This window comes from Hemitrygon akajei, chromosome 6 (genome assembly GCF_048418815.1).
Source record: "Hemitrygon akajei chromosome 6, sHemAka1.3, whole genome shotgun sequence".
NCBI lineage: Eukaryota > Metazoa > Chordata > Chondrichthyes > Myliobatiformes > Dasyatidae > Hemitrygon > Hemitrygon akajei.
The window spans coordinates 71449039-71476504 of record NC_133129.1 but is presented as its reverse complement, the minus strand read 5'-3'; the positions used below and the strand labels follow the sequence as shown (position 1 = coordinate 71476504).

The 27466-nt window shown below is 41.2% G+C and overlaps 1 protein-coding gene across 2 annotated transcripts in view; it reads left to right on the top strand.

The window, feature by feature from the left end:
* grin3a (glutamate receptor, ionotropic, N-methyl-D-aspartate 3A) overlaps positions 1 to 27466 on the top strand; it is a 187586-nt gene that overhangs the window by 116982 nt on the left and 43138 nt on the right. For both annotated transcript variants that reach the window (XM_073048632.1, XM_073048633.1), the window contains exon 4: positions 10052 to 10197. In XM_073048632.1, the coding sequence (XP_072904733.1) occupies positions 10052 to 10197 (146 nt within the window). The remainder of the gene's footprint in view (positions 1 to 10051; positions 10198 to 27466) is intronic.

Here is a 27466-nt window from a genome sequence, read left to right as displayed (position 1 = left end):
GATGGAGTGAATTTGACTTGAAGTGAAAATCTACTTCATAAGTCAAGTTTCTTTTGCTTGTAATTAACTCTAGTTTACCTCTTTTAACACCATCATTCCTGCAGTCCTGATCAAAAAGCTACATAACCTAGGTCTCTGCACCTCCCTCTGCAACTGGATCCTAGACTTCCTAACTGGAAGACCACAACCTGTGTGGATTGGAAATAAAATCTCCACTTTGCTGACAGTCAACGTTGGCACACCGCAGGGATGTGTGCTTATCCCACTGATCTACTTTCTCTACATCCATGACTGTGTGGCTAGGCATAGCTCAATGTCACCTATAAATTTGTTGATGATATAATTATTGTTGGCAGAATTTCAGATGCTGACAAAAGAATATAGAGAAGTAAAAAATACCATATATAGCTAAAATATAGTTGAGTGGTGTCACAGCAACCACCTTGCACTCAACATCAGCAAGACAAAAGATTTGATTGTGGACTTCAAGAAGGGTAAGACGAAGGAAACCAAACCAATTCTCATGCAGGGATCAGAAGTGGAGAGACTGAACAATTTCAAGTCCTGGATGTCAATATCTCTGAGGACCTAACCTGGACACAACATATTGATGCAGCTATAAACAAGCCAAGACAGCAGTTAGATTTCATTTTGAGGAGATTTCATTTGTCAACCAAAACACTCAAAAACTTCTACAAATGTACCATGGAAAGCATTCTGACTGACTGCTTCACTGTCTGGTATGGGGCTGAGGTGCTACTGCACAAGATCAACGTAGTTGCAGAAAGTTGTAAAGTTACTGAGCTCTATCGTGAGTACTAGTCTACAGGAACAGCTTCTTCCCCTCCGCCATCCAATTTCTAAATGGACATTGAACTGAAGAATGCTACCTCACTACTATTTTATTTATGTTTTTTTTCTTCACTACTTATTTTAACTTAAATATTTAATAGCGATATATATACTTAATGTAACTAATTTCTCTATATTTATTTATCATGTATTTCATTGTAGTGCTACCATAAAGTTAAGAAATGTCATGACATATGCTGATGCTATTAAACCAGATTCTGATTCTGACATCATGCACTTGTTATATCTCTTATTTATACAAAACTGCAAATGATCTGGTCTGTGACAGTAGCATATCTTCAATATCAGGGAATCTTGTGAGCTAGCTTTTAGTTCAGTAGCAGGAAGTATTGAACCATAATAGTAAGTCAATCAGTTATGAGGAGGGAGGAAGTGATATGTATAATGTTTTTGTGAACATAACTCAATAAGTGTGGGTATTGGTCCCATTGTTAAATTCACAATAGCCTGTGATGTTGGACATCAGATGTCATACACAACATGGCACCCTTCTGGTGTAAGTCATGCAGTTAATGCTTTTTGGAACGATCTTGTTGACTTGCTGCTCAATAATAACTTCAACCAATCTTGCTCAGCATCTACTACATGATTGAACTCAACATGTTTGTTCAGAAAGGATTGTTTGTAAACTCAGTCTCAGAAGAGCTAATGGGAATGGAAACTCCCTTGATTTCATAGGCATTGCAGTCCAATGCCTCTGTCCATGCCACAACATGGTTTCATACCCTTTCCAGGACTTATCCAAGGGCCAAACAGGGCAAGAAAGACAGCCCACCATTGATGTGTAGGATTGGGCGACCTGTCTGGATCAGTGGTGACAGCAGTAGCTGGGAAAGCCACAGAACCAGTTTCATTCCATCTCAAGCTCCTTGATGGGTGCCTGAGTCTGTGAGCAGGGAAGAATCACTTTGGGAACATGGGGTCTATGATCAGTTAAGTATTACCTTTTAAAAGATGGCAACAGGGCTTGCTGACTCACTGAATGATCAGATAAAATATTTTATTAGTTCACTCCATGTATCTTGCTACCTTCTTCCCTGCTCCCCCATACTCTCCCCATGTATACATCCTGCCCCCTTCCTTTATTGCCCTCTTTGACATTTTACTTCTTCTCATCTACCTATTACTTACCCCTAAGATCCCTCCTGCTTCCCTTTCTCCTCTCCTATTATTTCTTTTCCAGCCCTTTCCCACCCACCTAGCTTCACCTATCACCTTCCAGCTAACCTCTTTCCCCTGCTCCCAACTTTTAATTCAGGTGTCTCCCCCATTTCCCTCTCAGTCCTGAAGAAGGGTCTCAGCCTGAAATGTCAACTGTTTACTTCTTTCCATGGAAGCTGCCAGACCTGACAAATTCCTCAAGCATTTTGTGTGTATTGCTTTGGATTTCCAGCGTTGGCAGATTTTCTCATGCTTGTGACCTTCTCTGTGACTGAGGTCCACAAAATTACAGGAGCCTTTCAGTGTTTCACCTGCTCGCTGTAGGTATCTTAGAAAATAAATCTTCAGCTTTTAATGGCACTGTGTTTGCAGGGAAATGTAATAATACTGATCTAGAAGTTTTATGATGAGGTGGACCACAAAGGACAGAGAATTTTATTCCTCCTTGTGATTAGATGAAGAATGGTAACAACCATAAATAGAATAGAAGCTCAAAATTCACTCATAGGAACTGGCAGATTTCATTCCAGCATAAGATATGACTTGTCATTGCATATGGGGAGAGAGCACAGAGAAATTCACAGAGGAGTGCACAGTAGAAGTATCACTCTACATTACAAGTATCACATTAGTGTGGTACTTGTCTGAGTGAGCACACGATGAAATCTATGCCTTTTCCTTTCTTAGTGATGTGTTTCTAAAATACGCTTACAGAGGTGGGGATTGCTGGGAAAAACAACATTTAGACCTAACCCTAACCAATGTTTTGAGCTGGTAACAAATGATCAGGTAATGATATATGTCTAAGCAAGAATGATGTATACCTTTTAGGGAAACTTGCACTTGGCTGTTCTTGATTTTCTGAATGGAAGAGACTGTGGACTTTGGAGGTTCCTATCAAAGGAACCTCAGCAATATGCCAACATATTTGTATCATGATGTCCACATCAACTTTGTTTAATAGCAGTCATTATGGTACCTCAGTGATACTGAGACCACTTTAGTCCAACTGTTCAATCCAGTTTAATTAATAGTATTCAATGAAGATCCTTTGAAATTGTGTTTTCCTCCTTTAAATGTACTTTTAACACTTAAAGTAAGTCTAATGCATGATTTGTCCCTCTCATTTTCAGGGTGGTTCAAATAAGTAATGCTGTAAGTTTGATACATTCAACACTAGACTCGAGAGAAAAACTGCCAATTACAAATGGAGCTATTTAGACCAAATCAGTTAGGTTGCCCAGATTTTTTTTTCTAGCTTCAATATTGGCCACATACTAACCAATCGAATCAATTGTTTTATTTTCATTTGAAGTACTGCCAATCCAAACCAACTTTGTTCACCAAGCCAACCAGTCAACTAACTGAAAAATCTTATCTCCAGGTGAATTAAGTTGTAAAATTGCTTTTCCACAGATAAATCTATTCCATTAAAAATTTGTATTTGCTAGTAATGCAACAATAAGGTAGATCTGAAGAGTGACATGTTTATAAAATCAGCAATTGCATACTATGATCAGTGCCAAAGATTGGCCACCTATCTTCTCCTTTCTCTGGGTCATGGATTCTGCGTTCTGCTGCTTTTCCTCAACATACTGTACTTATGGACCTTGAAGGCCTACAACTCCCAGAGCAGGTCTGCAATATTGAGCATACATAATTCAAATTGACAGCAACTTAAACCTACTAAATTCTACAGAGAATAACATCTGTCAGGTATTATTCTCATGGCCTAGTAACAGAAAGATGCAGATATTCTGGGAAAATTCTAAGGTCATGAAAATTGTTGGTGTGTTGATTAGATAACTATCATTTATTTCTCTCCAGTGCGGGCTTCTAATTGGAAACCCGTTTATATGAGAGTGAGCACAATTTGGCATTGCCCACTGAATAGAAGCAGGGCCTTTGGATAATTGATGTTTTATATGGCTCATGTTGAGATTTATTAAACATTCTGAAGAATTAGCACTTTAAATGCATTGAAATAGTGACAATTTTAAAGAGTGCCTGGAAATTGTTTTAATAATAAAATGGGATCACAATGAATAAACATAACATTTTGCATTAATAAAGTGCCTATAATATCGTAGAACATTTTAAAGATGCTCTACAATAGTAATACCTGCAAAAAACTGATTTTGAATTAGAAAAATATTTTAATAGATCTCGACCAAGATTGAAAGCTTGGCAGGATTTAAGAGATGTCTTGAAGAAGGATAGAATCGTAAGTGGGCAAAGGGAATTTCAGAGTTTGTAATTCTGGCAACTGGAGCACAAGAGGGAATGATGGAGCAATGGATCCTGTAGGAGCATGTAGGAGAGAGAAGGGGTGGAAAGGTCAGATATCTTGGGGGTGGTAGAGATGGGAATGAAGGCTACAGAAGGCATTGTTGAGATTTTGTACATCAAGTGCAATATTGAGCTAGGAACTAAGGTGAAGAGGGAACAGCACAGCACAGGAACAGGCTCTTCAGGATGGGTGATTCATGAGTCTATGGCTGATGATGAATGGGATATAAATAAATTATTACAAAGTTCTATCTGGAATGTCTGCTCTTCTCTCAGATCCCAGCTGCATTCCCTACCTCCATGAGGTGTCATAGAGTAATAGAATTATTGTTACACTCCACAAAAATAGGCCTTTTTGCCTACTATATATACAGTATATGACAACTATTGCATCCATATAATCTATCCCATTTATCCACATTATTTGACCACAACCTTCTGTGCCTTGACAATTCATGCTTATCTAGATAAATTCTATCTAGGAGTACTCAGGATGAACTTCACATAGACTAAACTAGAGGTCAACTGTAAACGTTTCTACTTCCTCAGGCTATGCATTCCAGGTTCCAATCATTCTTAATGGGTAAATAAAACCTCCCCTCAAAAACCCTCTAAACTTTCTAGATCTTAAATCTATACCTTCTTGTCTTGGAAACCCTATCATGGGAACAATTTTTACCTTCCTCCACATATTCTCATTGGGTGCTGTCAATTGAGCTTATACTGAATTCTGTAGCTACAACCAGGCTACTTGGAAGTATTATAGTGACAGATCCGCTGGTCCAAATATAGAAAATATTATTCCCACTAGTTCCTTTGTTGTGACTGTGAACAAAGTCACTGGAGAGACACTAAAGCTAGTGGATATGGAAGTCTTTATTCAGCAAAATGAGCAGCAGGCATCATATTTGAGACACTCTTGGAAGAAGCCGCCTGCCTAACTCAATATTGCATGACATTTTTATATGCTAAAAATCAAAGGAAATGGCAGGATAATTCTATGGTTATAATGTATTTACAATGCTTTCTTTGAATTACATATAATTTTCAAAAAGCTCCATCTTCACGCCCACACTCCAGACACACAAAATAAATGTTAACTTCCACTGACATTGGGCTACATTCACAGATATTCAGGCATCTGAGGTCAAATAGAGTGTTTCTTTGTTTGCAATCAACCCCAAAATGTAGCTCCAGGAAGACCATTGTTCAGAGCTGCATTTTAAATTATATCTACAATCCATATTCAGGTCTGAAGACTGGCTGCTGTTGAACTTAGTATTTGTTATATACCATAACTCCAAAATATGCCCAAATACCTTTAAGAATCCCGTGGTTAATAGTTGTATATGTACATTAGTCCCAAGTTATGTCCGCAGAGTGCTGTCGTCTATTCCCCCAAAGCATCTAGACTAAAATTATTAACAGCAGATGGTTCAAGGTCAAAGATTGATGGAGATGCTTATTAATCTAATATGACTGCTGAGCTCAGAGCAACATCTATTTTCCTTAATTTTCCTGTGCAGCCTAAGAGATCAGGTAGTTAATGAATGCAGATTAATCTCAGACACTGTACACATGAAAGGTAAAATAAACTATGGTTTGTCCTAAAAATTAGTAAGATGTTAATACAGCACTTCAAGATAAAGTCACTGAGAGCTGTCACATTGCTGACAACCTGCTGCTTTATATTTTTTTAAAACCCGCTCAATTTTGTGTCTGTACATTGTTATAAGGATGAAATGCATAGAGTACTTTCAGTGCAGTGCAGTGGAAAGCTGTTAGAAAGGTTGTAATTTATCCTAGAAGAATCCATTCTATTTCTTCTTACGCTGACACATCCCTCAACCATTGCTATCAAGCTACAGCATTAACCATGGTTCAGTGAAGAATGCAGAAGAGTATACTGGGAGCAACACCATGTGTACCCAAATTGAAGTGCCTATCTATTGAAGCTGCAATAAAGTACTGTGTGTATGCCAAACTGAGAAAACAGTATGCAATAGACAAAGATAAACAATCCCACAGAGATAAATCCGTTCTGCAGTACTAACATTGTGAAGGTGATGAATAATTGAATAGTTAACTGGATGAGGATTCAAGAGCATCCTCTTCATTAGCAAGGATGGGGACCAGCATGCGAATGCTAAAAGCAAGGTTGGCATCTATGTAGCCGCATTCCACCAGAAAAGCCAAGTGGATGATCCAGTTCACATTCCTTCTGGGATCCCTACAGTGACAGAAGCCAGTCATAGATCAGTTTGATTTGTTCCAATCAATATCCAGAAATGGCTGAGAGCACCAAATGTAATCAAAGTGATGGGGCCAGACAACATCTCAGCTGTGCTATAGCAGGCATGTTCCAGGACTTGCTGCATCTCTAGCCAAGCTATTTGGATACAGTTACAACACTGGCGTCTAACCAACAATATCCAAAAGTAACACACAAAAATACTGAAGGACTAGAGAGCATCTATTGAGGGATGTGGACAGTCAATGTTTTGGGTCATGACCCTTCATCTGATCTGAAACAATATCTGAGAATGTTCTTTTGCCAAAGTGAAAAACAATTTCAATCTCACTAATTACCACTTTCCTAGTTTGTCCATCATCAGAGCAATGGAATGTGTTGTTGCCAATCCTGCCCTGCTTATTCATATCAAGGCTGCACTTGTATCATTTGGCTCCAAACCCTATTACAACCTTAGTCCAGTGATAAAGAGCTGAATTTCCAGGATGAGACAAAACTGAATACTCATCCCGAGAAGGCATCATTTGAGCAAGTGCAGTGTCAAGGAGTCCTCTGAAATCCTAAGTCAGTGGACATCACTCCAGTGGTCAGAATCATACATTGCACAAAGGAAGATAGTTATTGTTGTTGGTATTCATTTATTCCAGCCCAAGTTTAGCTGCAGGCGATCCTCAGAGAAATGTAATTTGAGTCTCATTGCTTAATCAATTACCATCTTTTATCATTAATTTGCTGCCTGTTACACCACTGGCATTTAGGGCAGCAATGAAGGTCCTCTATCTCTGCCTATCCTTGACTATCTTCTCTATTGTGCCTCAGGTGTGGTTCACGGTCTTCAGTTGCACACAGATATAGAAGGATTCTTCATTGCTGTTTCTGTAGCATTTTTTGACCAGTCAGGGTTGTTAGTCCTGAGCTGAACCGCACCCCCCCCCCCACCCCCCAAACATGTAAAATAGGGTGGACCACACTTAGTCTGGCCTCTACCATTAGACATGTTTGGGATGGGTGACCCTACCAAAAGCCAAATCACAGGGTCCTGACTCCAGCCAAAAATAGCTCTCTGAGTCATTGAGGGACGCAAGCCTCCAAACCCTATGACAAGCGTTGTAGTCCTCTTGGAGGTTCCATCATTAAGTCAAAAGTTTACTGATGATCACACATTGTTCAATTCCATTCAACAGCTCAGCAAACAAAGCTTCACCCTTCTCCATAGAATACCTAGGCAATATTCAGGTAGGAGTTTGATATATGGCAAGTTAAATTCACCATGTAAAACGTGCAACTGTTCCTTGCCAAACCTACTCCAGTATGACATCTCAAGCCCTCCATTTCTACCACCAAGAAGGACAAGTGGACCAAGCATGTGGGAATAATAACAGGACAGACTGCCTCGGAGATACATTGTCATTCCTTCATCCTTACTAAGAGTTCTCTTTCTAACAACAGTGTGGAAGTATCTTCAATGGAAGCACTATAGTTGTTGAAGAAGAAAGCTCATCAGCTCCTTTCCAGGAGAAATCTGAACAAGATAAAAAAAATTGATCTTGCTAATAGTTCACTGATCCAGAAAGTTGATTAATTAAAAAAGAAGCTGCACTATTGATTAGCAGAGAGTATAGGGTGTAAGTAAAGTTAGGCGACATTGGATATTTCACAAAAACAAATAGCAAAGACTTTCTACTGAGATATAGGATCGTGGAAGCAAATGTTGCATATTAAAAGCATGAGAAATAGAAGCAATGGAAGGGTATTCAGCCCTTCAAGCTTGCTGAGAAGGATCTCAATTTACCTGCTTCCCCACTCCAGCTTCCTACAATATTCCCTCATTCCTTCATTCTCTTTGCAACCTCAGTGTTCTAAGGTGGAAAATTCTAACAAGAAGTTTCTAATTTTCTTAGATATAGAAAGCAGCTCAGATCCCTGCAGAACACCACTAATTACAGACCTCCAGCTCAAATAAGTCCCTTTGATCACTACCCTCTACTTTCTATGCCCAGGCTACTTCTGAATCCAAACAGCAGATTGGCCGTGGATTAATCTTCTGGATTAGCCTCCCATGAGGGATTTGTCAAATACCTTACTAAAATCTATGTAGACAACATCCACTGCTTTATATTCATCAATCTCTCTCATCACCTTGTCAAAAAACTCAATCAAGTTAGTAAGACATGACCTGCTCACAGAAAGCCATACTCACTCTCCCTAATCAGGCCATGAATTTCCAAATGCTCATGTATCCTATCCCTAAGAGTTTTCTCCAGCAATTTCCCTACAACTGACATGAGACTTACCAGTCTATAGTTCCCAGGATTTTCTCTGGTTCCAATCTTAAATAGAGGTACAATGTTAGGCACTCATTAGTCATCCAGGAACTTGCCTATGCCTAGAGAGGATACAGGGGCACTGGTCAAGGGCCTAGCAATCTCATCCCTTGCCTCCCTCAATAACCTGGAGTAAATCCCATCAGGCCCTGGAGACTTATCCACCTTAATGCTCATTAGGAGACCCAACACTACTTCCTCCTTGACCTCTAAACACCCTAACATATTTATGCACACAGCACTAATCCCCCATGTCCTTTTCCTTGAAGTAATATTGAATACTGAAGTAAAATACTCATTAAAGACCTCAGTCATATTCTCTGCATCCAAGCAAGTGTTCTCCCCTTTATTCTTGAGTGGCCCTACTCTCTCACCAGTTATCCTCTTGCTCTCAAGGAGGAACGCCTTGGGATTCATCTTACATGCCAATGACATATCCTGGCCCCTCCTAGCTTTCCTAATTCCCTTCCTGAGTTCTGTTCTGGCATTGTGGCCATTTCAAAAACAAATATTGCAATAGAGAATAGTTCACATTGGAGTTTTGTCAGCATCTTGATACAGAATGGAATGTTCCACCTTCAAATAGTGCTTAATCTAACCTACCACCCAAGCTTGTTGTGTGCATATTTTTGTAGTCCATTGAGTTGTCTATTGGTGAGCAGTGCCTAAGCCTCAGGTGTGGATCCTGAGATCCCACCCCCAAAGCAGAACAGTCTGACAACTTCGCACAGCATACAACTATCAAAGTCATATGAACTCTTTTTAACTTTCACTAAAAGACAGTTCAATTGACAAATTAAACAAATTAAAAATTAACAAATTAAAACAACAACAATAATTCAAGTTTTAAGAAAGTTAATAACATTAAGATTAAAAGCATCCTTGCAGCTAAGATTGGCAGACCTGTTCTCCCGAAGGAGGTCATGTTACAAAGTGCAACTAGCTTTTCAATTTAAGATGTCCGTACTCTTTGTCGGATGTGGCAATTGGTCTAGTTCTGCTGCTGTTAAAACTGCATGGTCCATACACCATTTCTGTTAACTGAAAAATATAATGCTCTTTCTGGACACCTGCAGTATAATTAGGCTAACATTAGAAATACTGTGTGCAAGTTTTTTAAAAATGATTTCTGTGGTTTTACTTTATTTTGAAGCTTCATCACCCATCCCAAGGCTTCCGTTTTGGAACAGTTCGGGAAAGCAGTGCAGAGGATTATGTGAAGAAGAGTTTTCCAGAGATGAATGAATATATGAGGCGGTACAATGTACCAACAACACCAGATGGTGTGAAATACTTGAAGTAAGTAGTTTATCATTTGTATAATATTTATCATTTGTTAGTCTATTAGTGTATTAGTTGTGCCTCAATAGAAGGGCAGGTTGCTGAAGCAAAGAAATGCTCTACGGACCTGACCACAAGGGATAAGACCACAGTGAAGTGTAAGAAAAGGTAAAGGGAGCAAATTCACTCATGACTTCCAAAAATACTTGGTGTGCAGCTTATGGACTTGGTTGAGCGCTGCACCATAGCATAGTGGTTAGCACTTGACAGCACAAGCGTTCCAGGTTCAATTCCCATGACTGCTCGTAAGGAGTTTGTACATTCTCCCCATAACCACGTGGGTTTCCTCCGTGCGCTCTGATTTCCTCCCACAGTCCAAAGACATACTGGTCAATAGGTTAGTTGGTCACTGTAAATTGTCCTGTAATTAGGCTTGGATTAAATCGGGAGGTTGCTGGGAGCATGGTTCAAAAGGCCAGAGGGCCTATTCTGCACCGTGTCTCCGTAAATAACATAAAATAAAAAATACATTTGTATCGGTTGACTTGCCAAGATGAAGTGGGTAGATGATGAGATGCTGGGGAAGGTTACAACCAAAAGGTAGGTCAGAGTCTGGGACTGGTTTCCAAGTAGGTGTTGGATAATTGGCAAGGGGTGCGTTATACATGGAGGGTGGATTAAAGCGAAAGGTTGAGTTATGGGAGATGTATGGAGTAAAATTCTCCATGATCAATGGAGTAAAATTTATTATCTAGTTAATAATTCATCTATCTGTGCACGTCACTCCCTAATTCAGTTTAAGATAGTACACAGGGCGCATATGTCAAAAGATAAACTAGTGCATATTTTCTCTAATATAAGCCCCACCTGTGACAGATACAACGCTGAGGTGACTACTCTAACTCATATGTTTTGGTCTTGTACAAAGTTAAACAATTTTTGGAGGGATGTTTTTAGAATGCTATCAAAAGTCAAAGGTGTGGACTTAACACCTAATTCACTTACGGCAATCTTTGGGATTATTCCAGAGGAAACAGGAAGTGTTCCTGCTTCCCTCAACATGTGATAGCCTTTTCAACTTTACTGGCTAGGACAACTATGTTGTTATACTGGAAAGATTCTAATCCACCTACTGTTTTTCATTGGGTCTCCTCCATTATGTCCTGTTTAAGTTTGGAGAAAATTAGAAGCCGGACGTTTGACACATCTTTTAATTTTGAGCAAGCCTGGCAACCTTTTATTCAATATTTTCATATGACTTAAATATTTTTTCTCTTTTTTTTCTTTTAGGTAAAATTTTTTTTCTCTTCCTTTTTTTTTCTTTTTGTTCCTCTTTATCCGTAATGGTTCAGATCTGACCAGAAGGATGTTTTCTTTTTTCTTTTCTAATTTTAGCCTCAAATGGACTGCCCAGTCTCTCTTGTTTTTTGTTTTAGGCTAGTTTAGCAGGTTTTTTTTCTCTTTATAAAAAATTCCAGTTTTTTTTTCTATGATTTGCCAAGAGGAATTGTGGTTTCTTGTTTATATACAATAGCTTAATATTATATTTATATGACTTTGACAGTATATGTCCCTTTTGTTGTTTGTACATTTTTTGCATTATTTGTTTGCTATAACTTCTCCTCTGATTTGTATCTCTTCCTTTGTTTAAAAATCAATAAAAAAAAATAAAAATGAAAATGAGTTATAGGAGATGGATGATTTACTGTGGATAAGTCAGTTATTGGGGCAGACTGGATTCTGTGAGGATCTTGGATTCCAGCATGAAGGTGGGTTACGGGGTGAGGGCACGTTATAACTACTGAGGGAGTATGGGTTATAGCTGGTAGGTGAGTTGCGATAGGGGGATGTATTACAGGGGGAGGAAAGGTGGGTTTGGCCATTGATTGGGTTATAAGGAAAGAATGGATTAAAGCAGAAGAATGTGTTAGAGGGACAGGATGGGTTACAGTGAGAGGGTGGGTTGCAGAATTTGGGTAGATTCGAAGGAGAGAGGTTGATCACAGTAAAAGAAAGTATTACATGGATTCTGGGGTTGCCAGAGATGGCTGACCCCCTTGGGTGGGAGCAGTGTGATGTTCTGGGTGGGGGCGTGGATGACAGGCCAGCCCTGCATTTCTAATAACCTGTTCAGTTTATTGTTGTTGTGTTAAAATGCTTTTGTGTGACTATGGTAGGAAGTTCCAGTTCATTTGTTGTTACATTTTAGCTCGGGTTATACAGCTATTTGCTTGTGTATTTGTGGGTCACCCTAACTGCAACCGGGGTGTGTGATGGTCACCTCCCCCATCGGTGTGAGACCGATTGGGTTGTCTCTCCGGGTCATGGTACCCGGTCTGTTCTGTGTTTACCACAATAAAAATTGTTGTTAAAATTAAAGAACTTCCTCATCTGTCATTGTGGACCAAATGCTCACCATAATATAATCTAGGTGACTTTATCCACGGAATGGTCTTTGCTGAGTATCTCAGTAACTGCTGATCTCCTGGGTTTTTCATGCACAACAGTCTCTAGAGTTTACAGAGAAAGGTGCAAAAAAACAAAATAACATCCAGTGATAGGCAGTTCTGTGGGCTAAAATGTTTTGTTAATGAGAGAGGTCAGAGGAGAATGACCAGACTAGTTCAAGCTAACAGGAAAGCAACAGTAACTCAAATAACCACACATTACAACAGTGCTGTGCAGAAATGTATGGCTTTAAGAAGCTTTTCTTATTGATGTGATCTGTGTTTCTCCATCATTCAAATGCTTTTACTTTTAATTTCATACACAATGGCTTCGCCCTTCTTCTTATTGCTACGCAAAGGTTTATGTCTCACTTTTGCTGCCTTCCCTTAACTGTAAGAAGTCAGTACCAATGCTTATACCTCTAAAGTGAAATCTGATGACTAATATCATTAGGGTGCCCAGGATTATCAGCAAATAGAAAATGCAATAAAGTATTCCTCTCTCTCCCCAAACAAGAAAAAATCTGAAGATGCTGGAAATCCAAACAACACACACACAAAATGCTGGAAGAACTCAGAAGGCCAGGCAGCATCTATGGAAAAAAGTACAGTTGACATTTTGGGCGGAGACCAGCATTTTTGTGTGTTGCTCTCTCTCCCCGATCCGGTTGCTCCCCAATCCGGTAGCCCATCTTCTTGGTGCCACCTTCAAGGTCACCTCACCAGGTGTTCTTTGGCTGGCCTGAACATTATTGGCCCTGTGGCTTCCAGTGGACTTGAGGCTTTCTGCACACAACTTCATACATCCGCAAGACGAAGATCCTTCCTCTCCCAAGGATGAGATCTTTAGAGTTTCTACTGTAGCGCTGTTTCTTTACAGATGGATTTGCTAGCCCCATGCCCAACCCTCCTCCTTTTGCAGCCGCCAACAACAGATTAACAACCTTAATCTAAGAACACTAAAACCCATCACAGTGTTTGTCCTTCTTGCAGAGCATCATTTGACTTTTAAAAGAAGGGCCTTTGAATTCACTGCTTTATCTTGTTAATGGAGAGATATTGATACAGAGCATCTTGAATATGTATTCTGGATTAAAATAATTGAATTATAGTCTTTGCATCACTTGTATTATAGGATTGTATTATACGACCCAATTTTCAACAGGAATTAGAGGCACAGATGCTTTGAGAGATTGCAGCTAGTTGTTACTATATTAGAAACATAGAAACATAGAAAATAGGTGCAGGAGTAGGCCATTCGGCCCTTTGAGCCTGCACCGCCATTCAATATGATCATGGCTAATCATCCAACTCAGAACCCTGTACCTGCTTTCTCTCCATACCCCCTGATCCCTTTAGCCACAAGGGCCATATCTAACTTCCTCTTAAATATAGCCAATGAACCAGCCTCAACTGTTTCCTGTGGCAGAGAATTCCACAGATTCACCACTCTCTGTGTGAAGAAGTTTTTCCTCATCTCGGTCCTAAAAGGCTTCCCCTGTATCCTTAAACTGTGACCCCTCGTTCTGGACTTCCCCAACATCGGAAACAATCTTCCTGCATCTATCCTGTCCAATCCCTTTAGAATTTTATACATTTCAATAAGATCCCCCCTCAATCTTCTAAATTCCAGTGAGTATAAGCCTAGTCGATCCAGTCTTTCTTCATATGAAAGTCCTGCCATCCCAGAAATCAATCTGGTGAACCTTCTCTGTACTCACTCTATGGCAAGAATGTCTTTCCTCAGATTAGGGGACCAAAACTGCACACAATATTCTAGGTGCGGTCTCACCAAGGCCTTGTACAACTGCAGTAGAACCTCCCTGCTCCTGTACTCAAATCCTTTTGCTATGAATGCCAACTTAACATTTGCCTTTTTCACCGCCTGCTGTACCTGCATGCCCACCTTCAATGACTGGTTTACAATGACACCCAGGTCTCGTTGCATCTCCCCTTTTCCTAATCGGCCACCGTTCAGATAATAATCTGTTTTCCTGTTCTTGCAACCAAAGTGGATAACCTCACATTTATCCACATTAAATTGCATCTGCCATGAATTTGCCCACTCACCTAACCTATCCAAGTCACTATTAGGGTAATATTAGTTGGAAATCTAAATTTCCTTAATATTGACCATATCAGCCATAATGTAATGAGGTTTGGATGGAGTGGAGCTTGTGAAGCTTGTCCTAGAAACTTTCTTTATAGATCTAACCTTTAAAGAGGGTACGACACTAAACCTTCTCCTCAGAAGTGAATTAGGGCAAAGAGCAGCATCGAGAATTTTTGGTCCAGTGACCATAATTCTATTAGTTATAAAATAATTCTGGAGAATGAAGTGACCAGTTCACAGTTTAAAATCCTGAGCTGGCACGGAGCAAATCTTGGAGCCATTAGGTGATGGCCTGTGGGGGCTGACTGGGCGAGATTGTTCGCATGGACAGGAGTGCTTGCCGAGTGGGATGCCTTTAAAAGTGCCATGTTAAGATTAAGGACCTGCGTGTTCTTGACAGGGTGAAGAGCAAGTCTGGCAGGTTTCAGAAAGCCTGATTGATAAGAGATATTGAGGCTCTTGTTAAGAAAAAGAGGGAGGCATACACTGTACAGAAGTGATTAAAATCTGTGAATCCCTTGTTCACTACAAGAAGTGTAGGAGTGCACAACAGAAGTTAAAATGGAGAAAAGAGGATATGAGAAGGGCGTGGCAGATGAGGTAAGGTAAAATCTCTAGATTCTATAGGTACATAAAAGAGTGGGTAGGTAAAGAACAGGTCATATTAAATCAACACACACAAAATGCTGGTGGAACGCAGCAGGCCAGGCAGCATCTATAGGAAGAAGCACTGTCGATGTTTCAGGCCGAGACCCTTCGTCAGGACTAATTGGAAGAAAAGATAGTAAGAGATTTGTAAGTAGGAGGTGGGAGGGGGAAATGTGAAGTGATAGGAGAAGACTGGAGGGGGTGGGGTGAAGCTAAGAGTTGCAAAGGTGATTGGCCAAAGGGATACAGAGCTGGAGAAGGGAAAGGATCATGGGACGGGAGGCCTAGGGAGAAAGAAAGGGGGAGGGGAACACCAGAGGGAGACGGAGAACAGACAGAGTGATGGGCAGAGAGAGAAAAAAGGGGAGGGGGAAAAATAAATAAATCAGGGATAGGGTAAAAAGAGGAGGAGGGGCGTTAACAGGTGCGGCCTTTTATATATTGGTGAGACCCGACGCAGACGGGGAGACCGTTTCGCTGAACACCCACGCTCTGTCTGCCAGAGAAAGCGGGATCTCCCAGTGGCCACACACTTTAATTCCATGTCCCATTCTGATATGTCTATCCATGGCCTCCTCTACTGTCAAGATGAAGCCACACTCTGGTTGGAGAAACAACACCTTATATACCGTCTGGGTAGCCTCCAAGCTAATGGCATGAACATTGATTTCTCTAACTTCTGTTAATGCCCCTCCTCCCCTTCTTACCCCATCCCTGATTTATTTATTTTTTTCACCTCTCCCCTTTTTGTTCTCTCTCTGCCCATCACTCTGCCTGTTCTCCATCTCCCTCTGGTGCTCCCCCCTCCCCCTTTCTTTCTCCCGAGGCCTCCCTTCCCATGATCCTTTCCCTTCTCCAGCTCTGTATCACTTTTGCCAATTACCTTTCCAGCTCTTAGTTTCACTCACCCCCTCCGGTCTTCTATCATTTTGCATTTCCCCCTCCCCCTCCTACTTTCAAGTCTCTTACTATCTCTTCTTTCAGTTAGTCCTGATGAAGGGTCTCGTCCCGATACATGGACAGTGCTTCTCCCTATAGATGCTGCCTGGTCTGCTGCGTTCCACCAGCATTTTATGTGTGTTGCTTGAATTTCCAGCATCTGCAGATTTCCTTGTGTTTGCTTTTTAAGGTCATATTAAATAACAGCATGGTTGTCTGTGTGTAGAACCAAAGGAAATGTTCATGAATATTTCTCCCATGTCTGAATGTGATGGTCTCTCTCGCTTGCTGCTCCCAAGGGATGGTCCCTGCATTCGAATGGTCTCTCTCCCTTGATGCTGTTGCAGGATGGTACCAATGTTCTGGGTCTGTGATTTGTGGATTGGACTAATGAACGCAGAGCTGAAATGAATATTGACTCTTTTGATTTTATTTTCTGTGTTTTCACTTGTCCTTTCTTGTTGCTGTTTGTGCGATTTGTTTATTTTTGCATGTGGGAGGGTAGATGTTTTCCTTTGAAAGGGTTCCATGGTTTTCTTTGTTTCATGGCTGTCTGTGAAGAAGACAACTCTGAGGGTCATATACTGCATACATGCTATGATAGTAAATGTACTTTAAATGCTTTGAATCATCAGTTTTTACTATGGAGAAAACAATGGAAACTAAGGAAATGGGGGAAATGTGTGGTGTTGCCTTGGACCACGTATGAATTAACTGAGAGGAGGAACTAAAGGTATTAAGGTGGATAAGTCCCCAGGGCAAGACCACATGCATTATCCAACCTTGTGAGAAACTAGAGAAGAAATTGCAGAGATTTTTGCTTCAACTCCATCCACAGGTGAAGTTCCAGAAGACTGCAGAGTCAGGAGGTTATGTTATTTAATAAGTTTTATAAAACTCTACTTCCGCTGCATCTGGAGTACTGAATTCAGTTCCGGTCAAGCCATCATTGGAAGGATGTAGAGTCTTTGCATCGGGTGCAGAAGAGGTTTACCAGGATGCTGTCTGGATTAGAGGGCAGATATGATCTCTAGAGGCAGGTGAGGTCCTGGAGGACTGAAGAATAGCTGAAATGTTCCCATTATTCAAGGAAGGAAATAGCAATAATCCTGGAATCTACAAAAGAAAGTGAGCTTAGGGAGATGATTTGTGTGCAATTGGAAAAGAATGGGCTAATAAGGTACAATCAGCTTAACTTTGTGTGGGTGAATTTATTTCTTACTAATTTGATTGAACTTTTTGAGGTGGTGATGACTATGATTGATTATTGAACCGCAGATGTTGTCTACAGGAATTTTAGTCCTTCAAGAGCCCTCGTGGGAGGCTCATCCAGAACATTAAGATGCATGGGATCCATGCTGAATTGGCTTCTTGGATTCAGAATTGAACTTGCCCATAGAAGACTGAAGGTAGTGGTTGAAGAGACTCTTTCTGGTTGGAGGTCTGTGACTAGTGGTGTTTATGATACATAAAACATTAAACTTGATATTTATATATAGGCTAGTAAGTTTGAATACAATATGAAGACTGCTGCTGTTGTGGATAGCTTAGAAAATTGACAAAGAATACAGTGGGATATAGTAAATTGTGTGCAGATATGGGAAGAGAAAATGCAAAAGGTGTTTAACATGGTCAAATATGTAGTGTTGCTCTTTGGGAGATTAATTGTAAAGAGAAACTACACTTTTAATAGCAAGACCCTTAACAGTATGGATGTGCTGAAGGATGCAAATCCATAACTCACTTGAACTGGCTACACAGATTGATAGGGTGGGATTGTCAGGGTCACTAGCAAACTCAAGTGCAGAAATCACAGAGACTTCAGCAACTCAAACAAAACAAAAGATTTGTTACACAAATTAACCAGCAAAACTAACAAGAGCTCAGGCAAACTATACAGAATCCTGAAGAACTGTAATCCCTCACAATACACAGAAGAACTCTATCTGAGTTCTGTCAAACGAGGAACCACAATGACCGAGTGAAGAGGGGTTGCACACCCCTCTGAAATACGCTCTGGAGCATATAAGAGTTCAGGACCAATCAGATAACATAGTTGTCCAGACAAAATAAAACCAACAACTACAATGCAAGGCTTTGAAAATTCCATGCTAATTAAATTATCCCAAATTGAATAAAAGTGTTAAATAAATGAACAGTTCCTATGATACCAAATGAGACACTTGCAACACAAAGTGGAAACCCAGAGCCAGATCAAAGACAAACAATGAGACATAAAAGGTAAACAATCCAAGGAACACTGCATACCCACAAGGTGACAATGAGAAAATACAATACATATATTCACTGAAAAAGAATCTCTTCTTTTTCATTTAAAAATGACCCCTAGTTGTGACAGGGATAAAAAAGGAAAATTATATGTTTGCCTGTATTAGTCAAAGAATTTTTGTCAAGGCCCTAGCAATCTCATCTTTTGCCTCTCTCAATATCTTGGGGTTCATCCCATCAGCCCATGGAGACCTATCTGCCATGATGGTCCTTAGGAGACCCAACATTACCTCCTTCTTTATTTTGAAATACCCTAGCAAATTAGCATGATCCACACCTATCTCCCTATCCTCCACTTGCTTCTCCTTGGTAAATACTGATTCAAAGTATTCATTTATGACCTCACCCACATCCTCTGCAACCAAGGAAATGTTCCTTCCTGTATTCTTGAGTGGCCCTACCCATTCCCTAGTTATCCTCTTGCTCTAGAATATCTTTATTCTTCCTTGCCAAGGATTTTTCATGACCCTGCCTGACTTTCCTGATTCCCTTCAAGAGTCCTTTTTTGACCTCTTAATAATCTTCAAGGGGTCTATTTGATTTTAGCTTCTTAAACCTTATGTACATTTCTGTTTACTTTTTGACTAAATTCACTACCTCTCTCGACATCCACAATTCCTTTGCTTTACCATCCTTGTCTCTCTCTCTTCCTATCCTGTATTCTTCTCAGTTGATCTTTAAGTACCTTCAGCATGTCAGATATGGCTCAGTTGGTCTTTAAACACCTTCAGCATGTCAGATATGGACTTGCCCTACAACTCTACAAATTTCATGCCAAATACTTGCATTATTTGCTTTGCTGCAATTTAATACTCTCCTGCAAGGTTCGTATTTAGCCTTAACTATTGAGTTGAGGCCTCCATTGGTTAGGGTTGACCATGGATGTCACACCCTGGCTGTCCAGGTACACAAGCCAGAGAGTATGATATGGAGAGCCAGTTGTTGCCCATGTAGCAAACATCCCCTCTCCATACATCTGATAAACCCAAAGGAACGGCAGAGACTGATACAGTTTGGCACCAGCCACATCACAGGAGTTGCCAGTCCGCATTGAACTCAACATAGGACTGTCTTAGGGACCCCAGCTCTGGACTTTTCCCTTGGACTTTACTCCCAAAGCCTTCCCCATGAGTGAGTATAGCCACAAAGCAGCAGAGGTTTGAGATCAGAGTTTTCCTTCTAGATGAGCTGCCAACCACAGTTGACAAGCTCCATCTGCATAAGGCAACTGGTTTTAAAGCACCAGGCCCCACTTTTGCCCCTTCTCCTGTCAGTAGAAACAGTTCTGCCAGGCTTAGGAGCTAAGCCACACGTGAAAGCCAGGAGCTGGACTTAGTTGTCAGAGGTTATTTGAAGCACACACCATTGGGAGCATTTAATAGTTGGAGGGAATTTGTCCCCATTACCACCTCCAGCCATAACAACATTAAGGAACCAGATATAGCTTTACTGTAGCTATCTTGAAACTGAAAGAGTTGAGATCACTGTTCCCTGAGTATTCTCTCACTGAAGGGTCATTCACCAGACCAGACTCATTTCCCAACACCATTATTCTTCTTCTTGTTTGACTATCTACATATCAGTTTAAGAAAACCTATTGGATGCACCTATCAAATTCTGCCTTGTCTAAACCAGTCTATATCAAGGAAGTTGAAGTTTCTCACTACAATATACCTTTCCCTAACCTGCCTGTATATCTGTTCATTAATGTCCCAGTTGACTAATGATGGGGGGGTCTTAAGTGCAATCCCATCAGAATAATTGCACCCTTCTTACTTTTAAGTTTTACCCTTCTGGATTCAGCGGATGTGTCCTCCATTATGCCCTATCTGAATGCAGCTGTGATATTTTTCCTGATTATATTTCCATCGAAACCCTGGAAAATTAAGTATCCATTCCTTTTCTTCTCTCAGCCAAGTCTTTTCTTATTGCCTCAACATCATTGTTCCATTCTGACACCTACTCTAAGTACCCTTTAGACTCTGAGAATTAAAATATATGCACATCAGCACATCCATCTCATTATGTCTATTACCTTGCTCCTTTCTGTTCTTATTGGTCATGATAAATATTTTCCCCTCAGTCTCTCCACTTTCTGATCTGGTGCTCTGGGTCCCATAACCCTACTAAGCTAGTTGAAACTCTTCCGAGTAGCAATAGTGAACCTCCTGGCCCAGATACTGACTGGCCCTCCAGTTAAAGAGCAACCCATCTCTCTTGGACAGGTCACCCTGCCCCAATATACATTCCAGTGATCCAAGAACCTGAAACCATTTTCTCAGTCATTTTTTCCATCGGTTCTATACTTGTATTCCTACCCTGATGAACACATGCAATGGGAGTAATCCAGAGATTACTAGCTTCAAATACCAGCTTTTCAGCCTCTTTCCTAACTCCCTATGCTCGCTGCGCAGGATTTCTTCTCCCTTTCTGCCTATGCCGTTGGTGCCAATGTACATAATGATATCTGGCTGCCCATCCTCACCTTGAGAACGCTCCGTAGCCACTCTGAGACATCCTCGACCCTGGCACCTGGAAGGCAACACATCATCCAGCTGTCTCTTTTACGGCTGAAGAAGCTCCTGCCTGTTCCCTAACTATGGAGTTCCCTATCACTATTTCTGTTGAGCCTCAGTGGTGTCCATAGTGTCACTGACTTTGCTGCTGTTGCCATGCTCTGATCGGACATCCACCTCAGTGGTATCCAAAGGGGTATGTTTGTTCCTGGGTGGAAGAACCACAGGAGAACGCTGCACTGACTGCCTCTTCCCCTTACTTTTCCTGGTAACCATCCACCTATCTGAATGTAGTACCTTCGGTGTGACCACCCCAGTAAAAGCCGCATCTACAGAGCCCTCACATTCCAGATGATCCTGAGTAACTCCAGATCTAGCACCCAGTTCCTTGACCCAGAGCTACAGCTGGGTGAACTTCCTGTAAATGTAGCCAAAAGCAAAATTCCCTGACTTAACAGGACTATAGAAGAAATTGCTTCACAGTTCCAGGGATGTGTTAAATGCTTTCTTTGCTGGCTTTCCGAGCATGCTGTATGACCATTCAGGACTACACCCCCGAGTTCTGATAGAGGCAGCTGAAGAGATTGTAGGGGCATTAATAATGATCTTTCAAAAATCATCAGATTCTGGGATGATCCCAGAGATGGGAAAATTGCAAATGTCACTGCATGCATTCTTTAAGAAGGGAGGGAGACAAGAAGAAAGGAAATTATAGGCCAGTTAGTCTGACTTCAATGATTGGGAAGATGTTAGAATCCATTATTAAGGAAGAGGTTTCGAGGAACTTGGAGGCACATGATAAAATGGCCAAGGTCAGCAATGGTTTCCTCATGGGCAAATCATGTCTGACAATCTGTTAGAATTCTTTGAGGAAATAACAGGTAGGATAGGCAATGGAGAGTCAGTGGTTGTTGTTCACTTGGGTCTTCAGAGAGCCTTTGACAAGGTACTACAAATGAGGCTGCTGAAAAAGATCAGAGCCCGTGTATTACAGGAAAGATACTTGTATGGTTGGAGCGTTAGCTGACTGGCAGGAGGCAAAGAGTGGGAATAAATGAGGTCTTTTCTGTTTGGCAGCTATAGACAAATGATGTTCCACAGGCGCCGATGTTAGGGCCACTTTTCGCGTTGTACGTCAGTGATTTTGATGGCAGATTCGATGGCTTTGTCACCAAGTTTGCTGACAATACAAAGATAGGTGGAGGAGCAGTTAGTGTTGAGAAAGCAGGGAGTCTGCAGAAGGACAGATTGGGAGAATAGGCAAAGAAATGGCAGATGGAATATAGTGTAGTGCACTTAGAGAGTAGGAATAATGGCATAGACTGTTTTCTACCTGGGGAGAAGATTCAAATATCAGATGCATAAAGGAACTTGGAAATCATCGTGCAGGATTCACTAAAGGTTAACTTATAGATTGAGTCAGTGGTTAGGAAGCCAAATGCAATGTTCGCATTCATTTTGTGAGGACTGGAACATAAAAGCAGGGATGTAATGCTGGGGCTTTATAAGGCATTGGTCAGTCCATACTTGGAGTATTGTGAGCAGTTTTGTGACCCTTCTCTAAGAAAATGTATGCTGGCATTGGAGAGGGTCCAGAGCAGGGGTCACCAACCTTTTCTGCACTGCAGACTGGTTTAATATTGACAATATTCTTGCGGACTGGCTGACGGGGGTGGGGTGGTTGTTAATCACGACCGGAATATAGGACCTATATTATAGGTAAACACGAGGGAATCTGCAGATGCTGGAAATTCAAAAACAACACACACAAAATGCTGGTGGAACGCAGCAGGCCAGGCAGCATCTATAGGGAGAAGCACTGTTGACGTTTCGGGCTGAGACCCTTCATCAGGACTAACTGAAAGGAAAAGATTATAGATGATAAGTCAACTATAAATCACTTATAAGTGGCTAATACACTTAACTTCATTTCTAAAAGGGTTTATCTAACATATTTAATATTAAACACACAGCACATGTTTTCCTCACATGAATAGTGATAAGTCAATTATAACTCACTTATAAATAAATAGCATCATAACATATTAAGTAACGTTTGGATCTTAAACACACAGCGCATATTTTCCTCGTATGAACATATAAAATCATTGCAACACACCAATGAGAGAACTAGGTAAGGGCTGGAGGTTCCCGTACCGGGGCCGTGGCGGTCGCAGGCCGGAGAGAGCGAATGACCGAGGGAGGAGCGTGACAGGGTGCATGCCCACCCCCCTTGTAGGTAGATAGGATCTATCAGCCGACAAAAGTTTGGCTCGAGGGATGACTTTCAGTAGATCGCAGAGAGGTAGCTGCTCTGCTACTTATGAAAACCTGAACCCGAATTAGGTCGTCAGCGAATATTTTAGCACCGGGTTCCCCACGAACATTCGATGTGCTAAACAGGTTTAGAGGCGGCGCCCATCTGTCCACGCTCCAGGCCAGTAGCAACGGCACTTCTCGCCGGCCGTGCAAGGTGGCCGGTTACCCAAGGCCAACCAGTGATCCCTGGCCCGAGGGTATGACTGCATTTAGGCGACTGATGACCTCACGTGTGTTCAAGTTCAACATTGGGCGTGACAGTACTCAATGGAATTTAGAAGTATGCAGGGGAGTCTCATTGAAGCCTATTCTGTATTGAAAGGTCTAGACAGAATGGACATGGAAAGGATGTTTCCTGTAATGGGAAAATCTAGGACCAGAGAGAATATCCTCAAAATGGAGGAAAATCCATTTAGAACACAGATAAGGAGGAATTTCTTTCCCCGGGTAATGAACCTGCAAAATTCATTGCCATAGATGGCTGTGGAGGTCGAGTCATTGGGTATATTTAAAGCAGAGATTGATAGATTCTTGATTATTCAGGGTGCCAAAGGTTACAGGGAGAAGGCAGGAGAATGGGGTTGGGAAGGATAACATATCAGCAATGATGGAATGGCGGAGGAGGCTCAATGGGCCAAATGGCCTAATTTTTCTCCCATATCTTATGGTCTTATAGTTTTGTGGTTTTCACCCACATCCTAAATGTGTTAGTTGCCCACTATAAGAAACCCCTCCATGTAAGTTAATGGCAAAAGCTGATTGGTACATGAGAAATGGCTAGAGGATACAGGTAGCCAGAGAAAGAGTGTGTCCAATCAGAGATCAGCATGGCCACCTTTGCCTTGAGCCACAGAAAATGGGTAGGAATTTTAATGAATATTTTTCATTGATGTTTATTGAGGAAAAAAATCATGGTTGCTCAAGAGATAAGGAAAACAGGAGGTGATTATTTGGAGGACATACATATTACAAGAGGAGGTATTTGAAGCTTTATTGCACAATAAGATGAATAAAACTCCATCCTGACTGAGTTCATCCTCAGATTTGTTGGAAAATGAAAGAAGTTGCAGTGTCCCTTGCAGCCCTTGGCTCTGTTGTTGGCCATTGGTGAAGTTCTTGAAGACTGGAAGTTGGCGAACGTTGTTCCATTGTTTAAGAAGGATAGCAAGGACAAGCCAGTCAGCCTCATGTTAGTGGTGGAGAAGTTACTGGATGGAATTCTGAAAGACAGGATCTACTGGCATTTGGATCGACTGTGTCTGATTAGAAGGAGTTAGCTTGGCTTTGTCTGTAGGAAGTTATATTTGACACATCGTTCTGAATTCTTTGAAGAGGTAACAAAAAGGATAGATGGGGACAGAGGAGTGGATGATATACATTTGGAATTTGCAAACTCCTTCAGCAGGATCCCACTTGAAGGTTGGTTTAGAAGGTTGTGACCCATAGAATCTAGGGAGAGCTATTTAGGTAGATTCAAAATTGACTCAAAGGTAGGAGGCAGAGGATGGTGGTTGAAGGTCGCTGCCCGAAGGTGATTGAAGGTCATGTCTGGGTGCAGCTAAGGTGAGGAGAATCATAGGCAGGGTAAATCCATGGAAATTTGTGGGGCCAGGAAACATACCTGGTCAGGTGCTGAGAGATAGTGTGGCCCAGCTAACAGGGGTCTTTAATATCTCCTTGCAACAGTCCACTGGTCCTGCAGGCTTCAAGGCAGCCACCATAATTCCAGTGCTGAACCCACTGACAGTAACTGGTCTAAGTGATTACTGCCCAATGGCACTAACCTCAATAAATATGAAGCGTTTTCACAGCTGGTAATAGATCGCATAAAATCCCACCTTCCAACTATATTGAACCCTTCCCAATTTGCCTACTGCTCAAACCGGTGCACTGTGATGCCATAGTCTTGGCTCTTCATTCCCCACTTCCAAACTAGAAAGTACTACCTTAGATCAGGGCCGGATTCAGCTAGTGCGGGGCCTGTAGTATATGTTATAAAGGGGCCCTAAATTTTTAAAATGCACTTAAGTTTTAAAACATAAATTATTTACTTGCATAGTAAAGTAATTCAATTTTTTCATTCCCTATACAGCCAGATAATACAACAAATGTCTGACACTTCAGTAATAGTATTACTTACATGTAGGTATCAGTTTCAAATGTCAAAAGTAACAAAACTGCAATTTAAAAGTTACTTTTTCTAGATTTAGCATGAGCAAATTTGTTGATGATACTGGAAATGTCTATTTCACGCAGAAGTTCATATTCAGTGCTCATTAGAGTGAGAATGTTCAATCTGTTTTGACCCATGGTGCTCCTTAGTTCATTTTAAATCCTTTTCAGTTTTGAAAGTGAGCATTCTCCACTGCAGTTGCTAACCATGAGTGACAAATAGATGCACAAGGCATTTTCTGTATTTGGAAAACATGACTCCAAAGAATCGTCAGTTATCAAACGGTACAACTGTACCTCTACAAGGTCTTGTTTGGTACCAATATGAGAAGCAAGATCAGTTTTCAACAGTTCGGTAAACTGCACAAATTCTTCATCAAGACTTTCTTCCAGATCTTCCGGATATGACTTAATAAGATTTGATGACCTCTTTACGATCTCTTCAGGTGTAAATGACTGTAACTGATGAAGGAATCTGAAAACACCATTCACTTTTAGATAAGCTTTCTGCCTTTTTGACAGAGCAGAAAGCAAGTTGTCAATAAAGGCAAGAAATGTTTGGCTTTTAAACTTCTGAGAAGGTGTTTGAGATTCAACAAGTGGATCAAGAGTGCTAGAACCACTGAAATCATCACACGTGCGATTTTGCTTGTGTTTTTTTTGAGTTTGCTGTTGATAATCTTCACACTTATTCAGATCCTTGGCATTTTGCTCAATGTCTGAAAAAGTAGACTGCATAGCTTGAATATATCCATGCAAGGATTCATAGAGTGCATAAACTGTGTTCAAGTCTTGGCCAGAAGATTGCAAAGAAGCACTGGTCATTTGAAAATGCTGTAATACTTGATCCCACAATATGACCATTATTCCTGTTTCCAACTTCATCATGGTTGAAAGTAGTCCACGAGCCTGTTGTCGACACTCTGGCTTCTCATCATTGTCATTTGAAATGTCATCCAAGACTTGCTTTATTGCAGAAAAGCTGTGTAAAATTGCTTTTGTTGCATCTGCAAGAGCTGACCACCTGGTATCTGACATTCCTTTCACAACGGGCACCACCATCAGATAATGCAGCAGAAAGGAGATCCCACCGATAAGTAGAAGCAAAAAAAATGTGTTCAGGCTTTCTACAAACTCATTTCAATTGGGAAATACTGTACAGATTGAAGCTCATAGTCTAATCCAATCTTGTATGTTCCTGAGCTGGTTCGGACTACCTGATATCAGGAAAAAAATTAGGAATCATGAACTGGGTCACATAAAACTGTTGAGTTGCACATCCCTTGTCGCAAGCTCACCGCGGTGGCGCACCTTCCAGTGGCGTAGCAGCGCACGCTGCAGTGGCTTGGGAGTGTGGGAGATAGCACAAGGGTCAGCATGACACAGCAAGGAGCCAGCACACGCCTGCATACACATACCATGCAGCATGCAGCTCCCCCGACGTGAAAACAACAGAGTTGCCAGATCGTCGTGAGAATACAGTGAGATGCCGATTTCACCAGACTGCAGCTTGCAAGCATTTAATGCGGGGCTCATGGCATATGCTGTTCATGCTACTAACAATGGCCTGGTCCTGCTTGATGCACCATCAATAACTCACTCTGAGACGTAAAAGCGAGATATCGGCTTTTATTGACTGGAAGAAGGAACGAGCAGTGAGTGACCACCATACTACATCCTGGAGACTGAGAGGCCGGGCTCAGACCTCCATCACCTTTATACAGGGGTCTGTGGGAGGAGCCACAGGAGTAGTCATCAGGGGGCGTGTCCAGACAGGTATATGTAGTTCACCACACTACTCAAACCAGGTTCACTGATGATAAAACAGTTGTTAGTCTCATCAA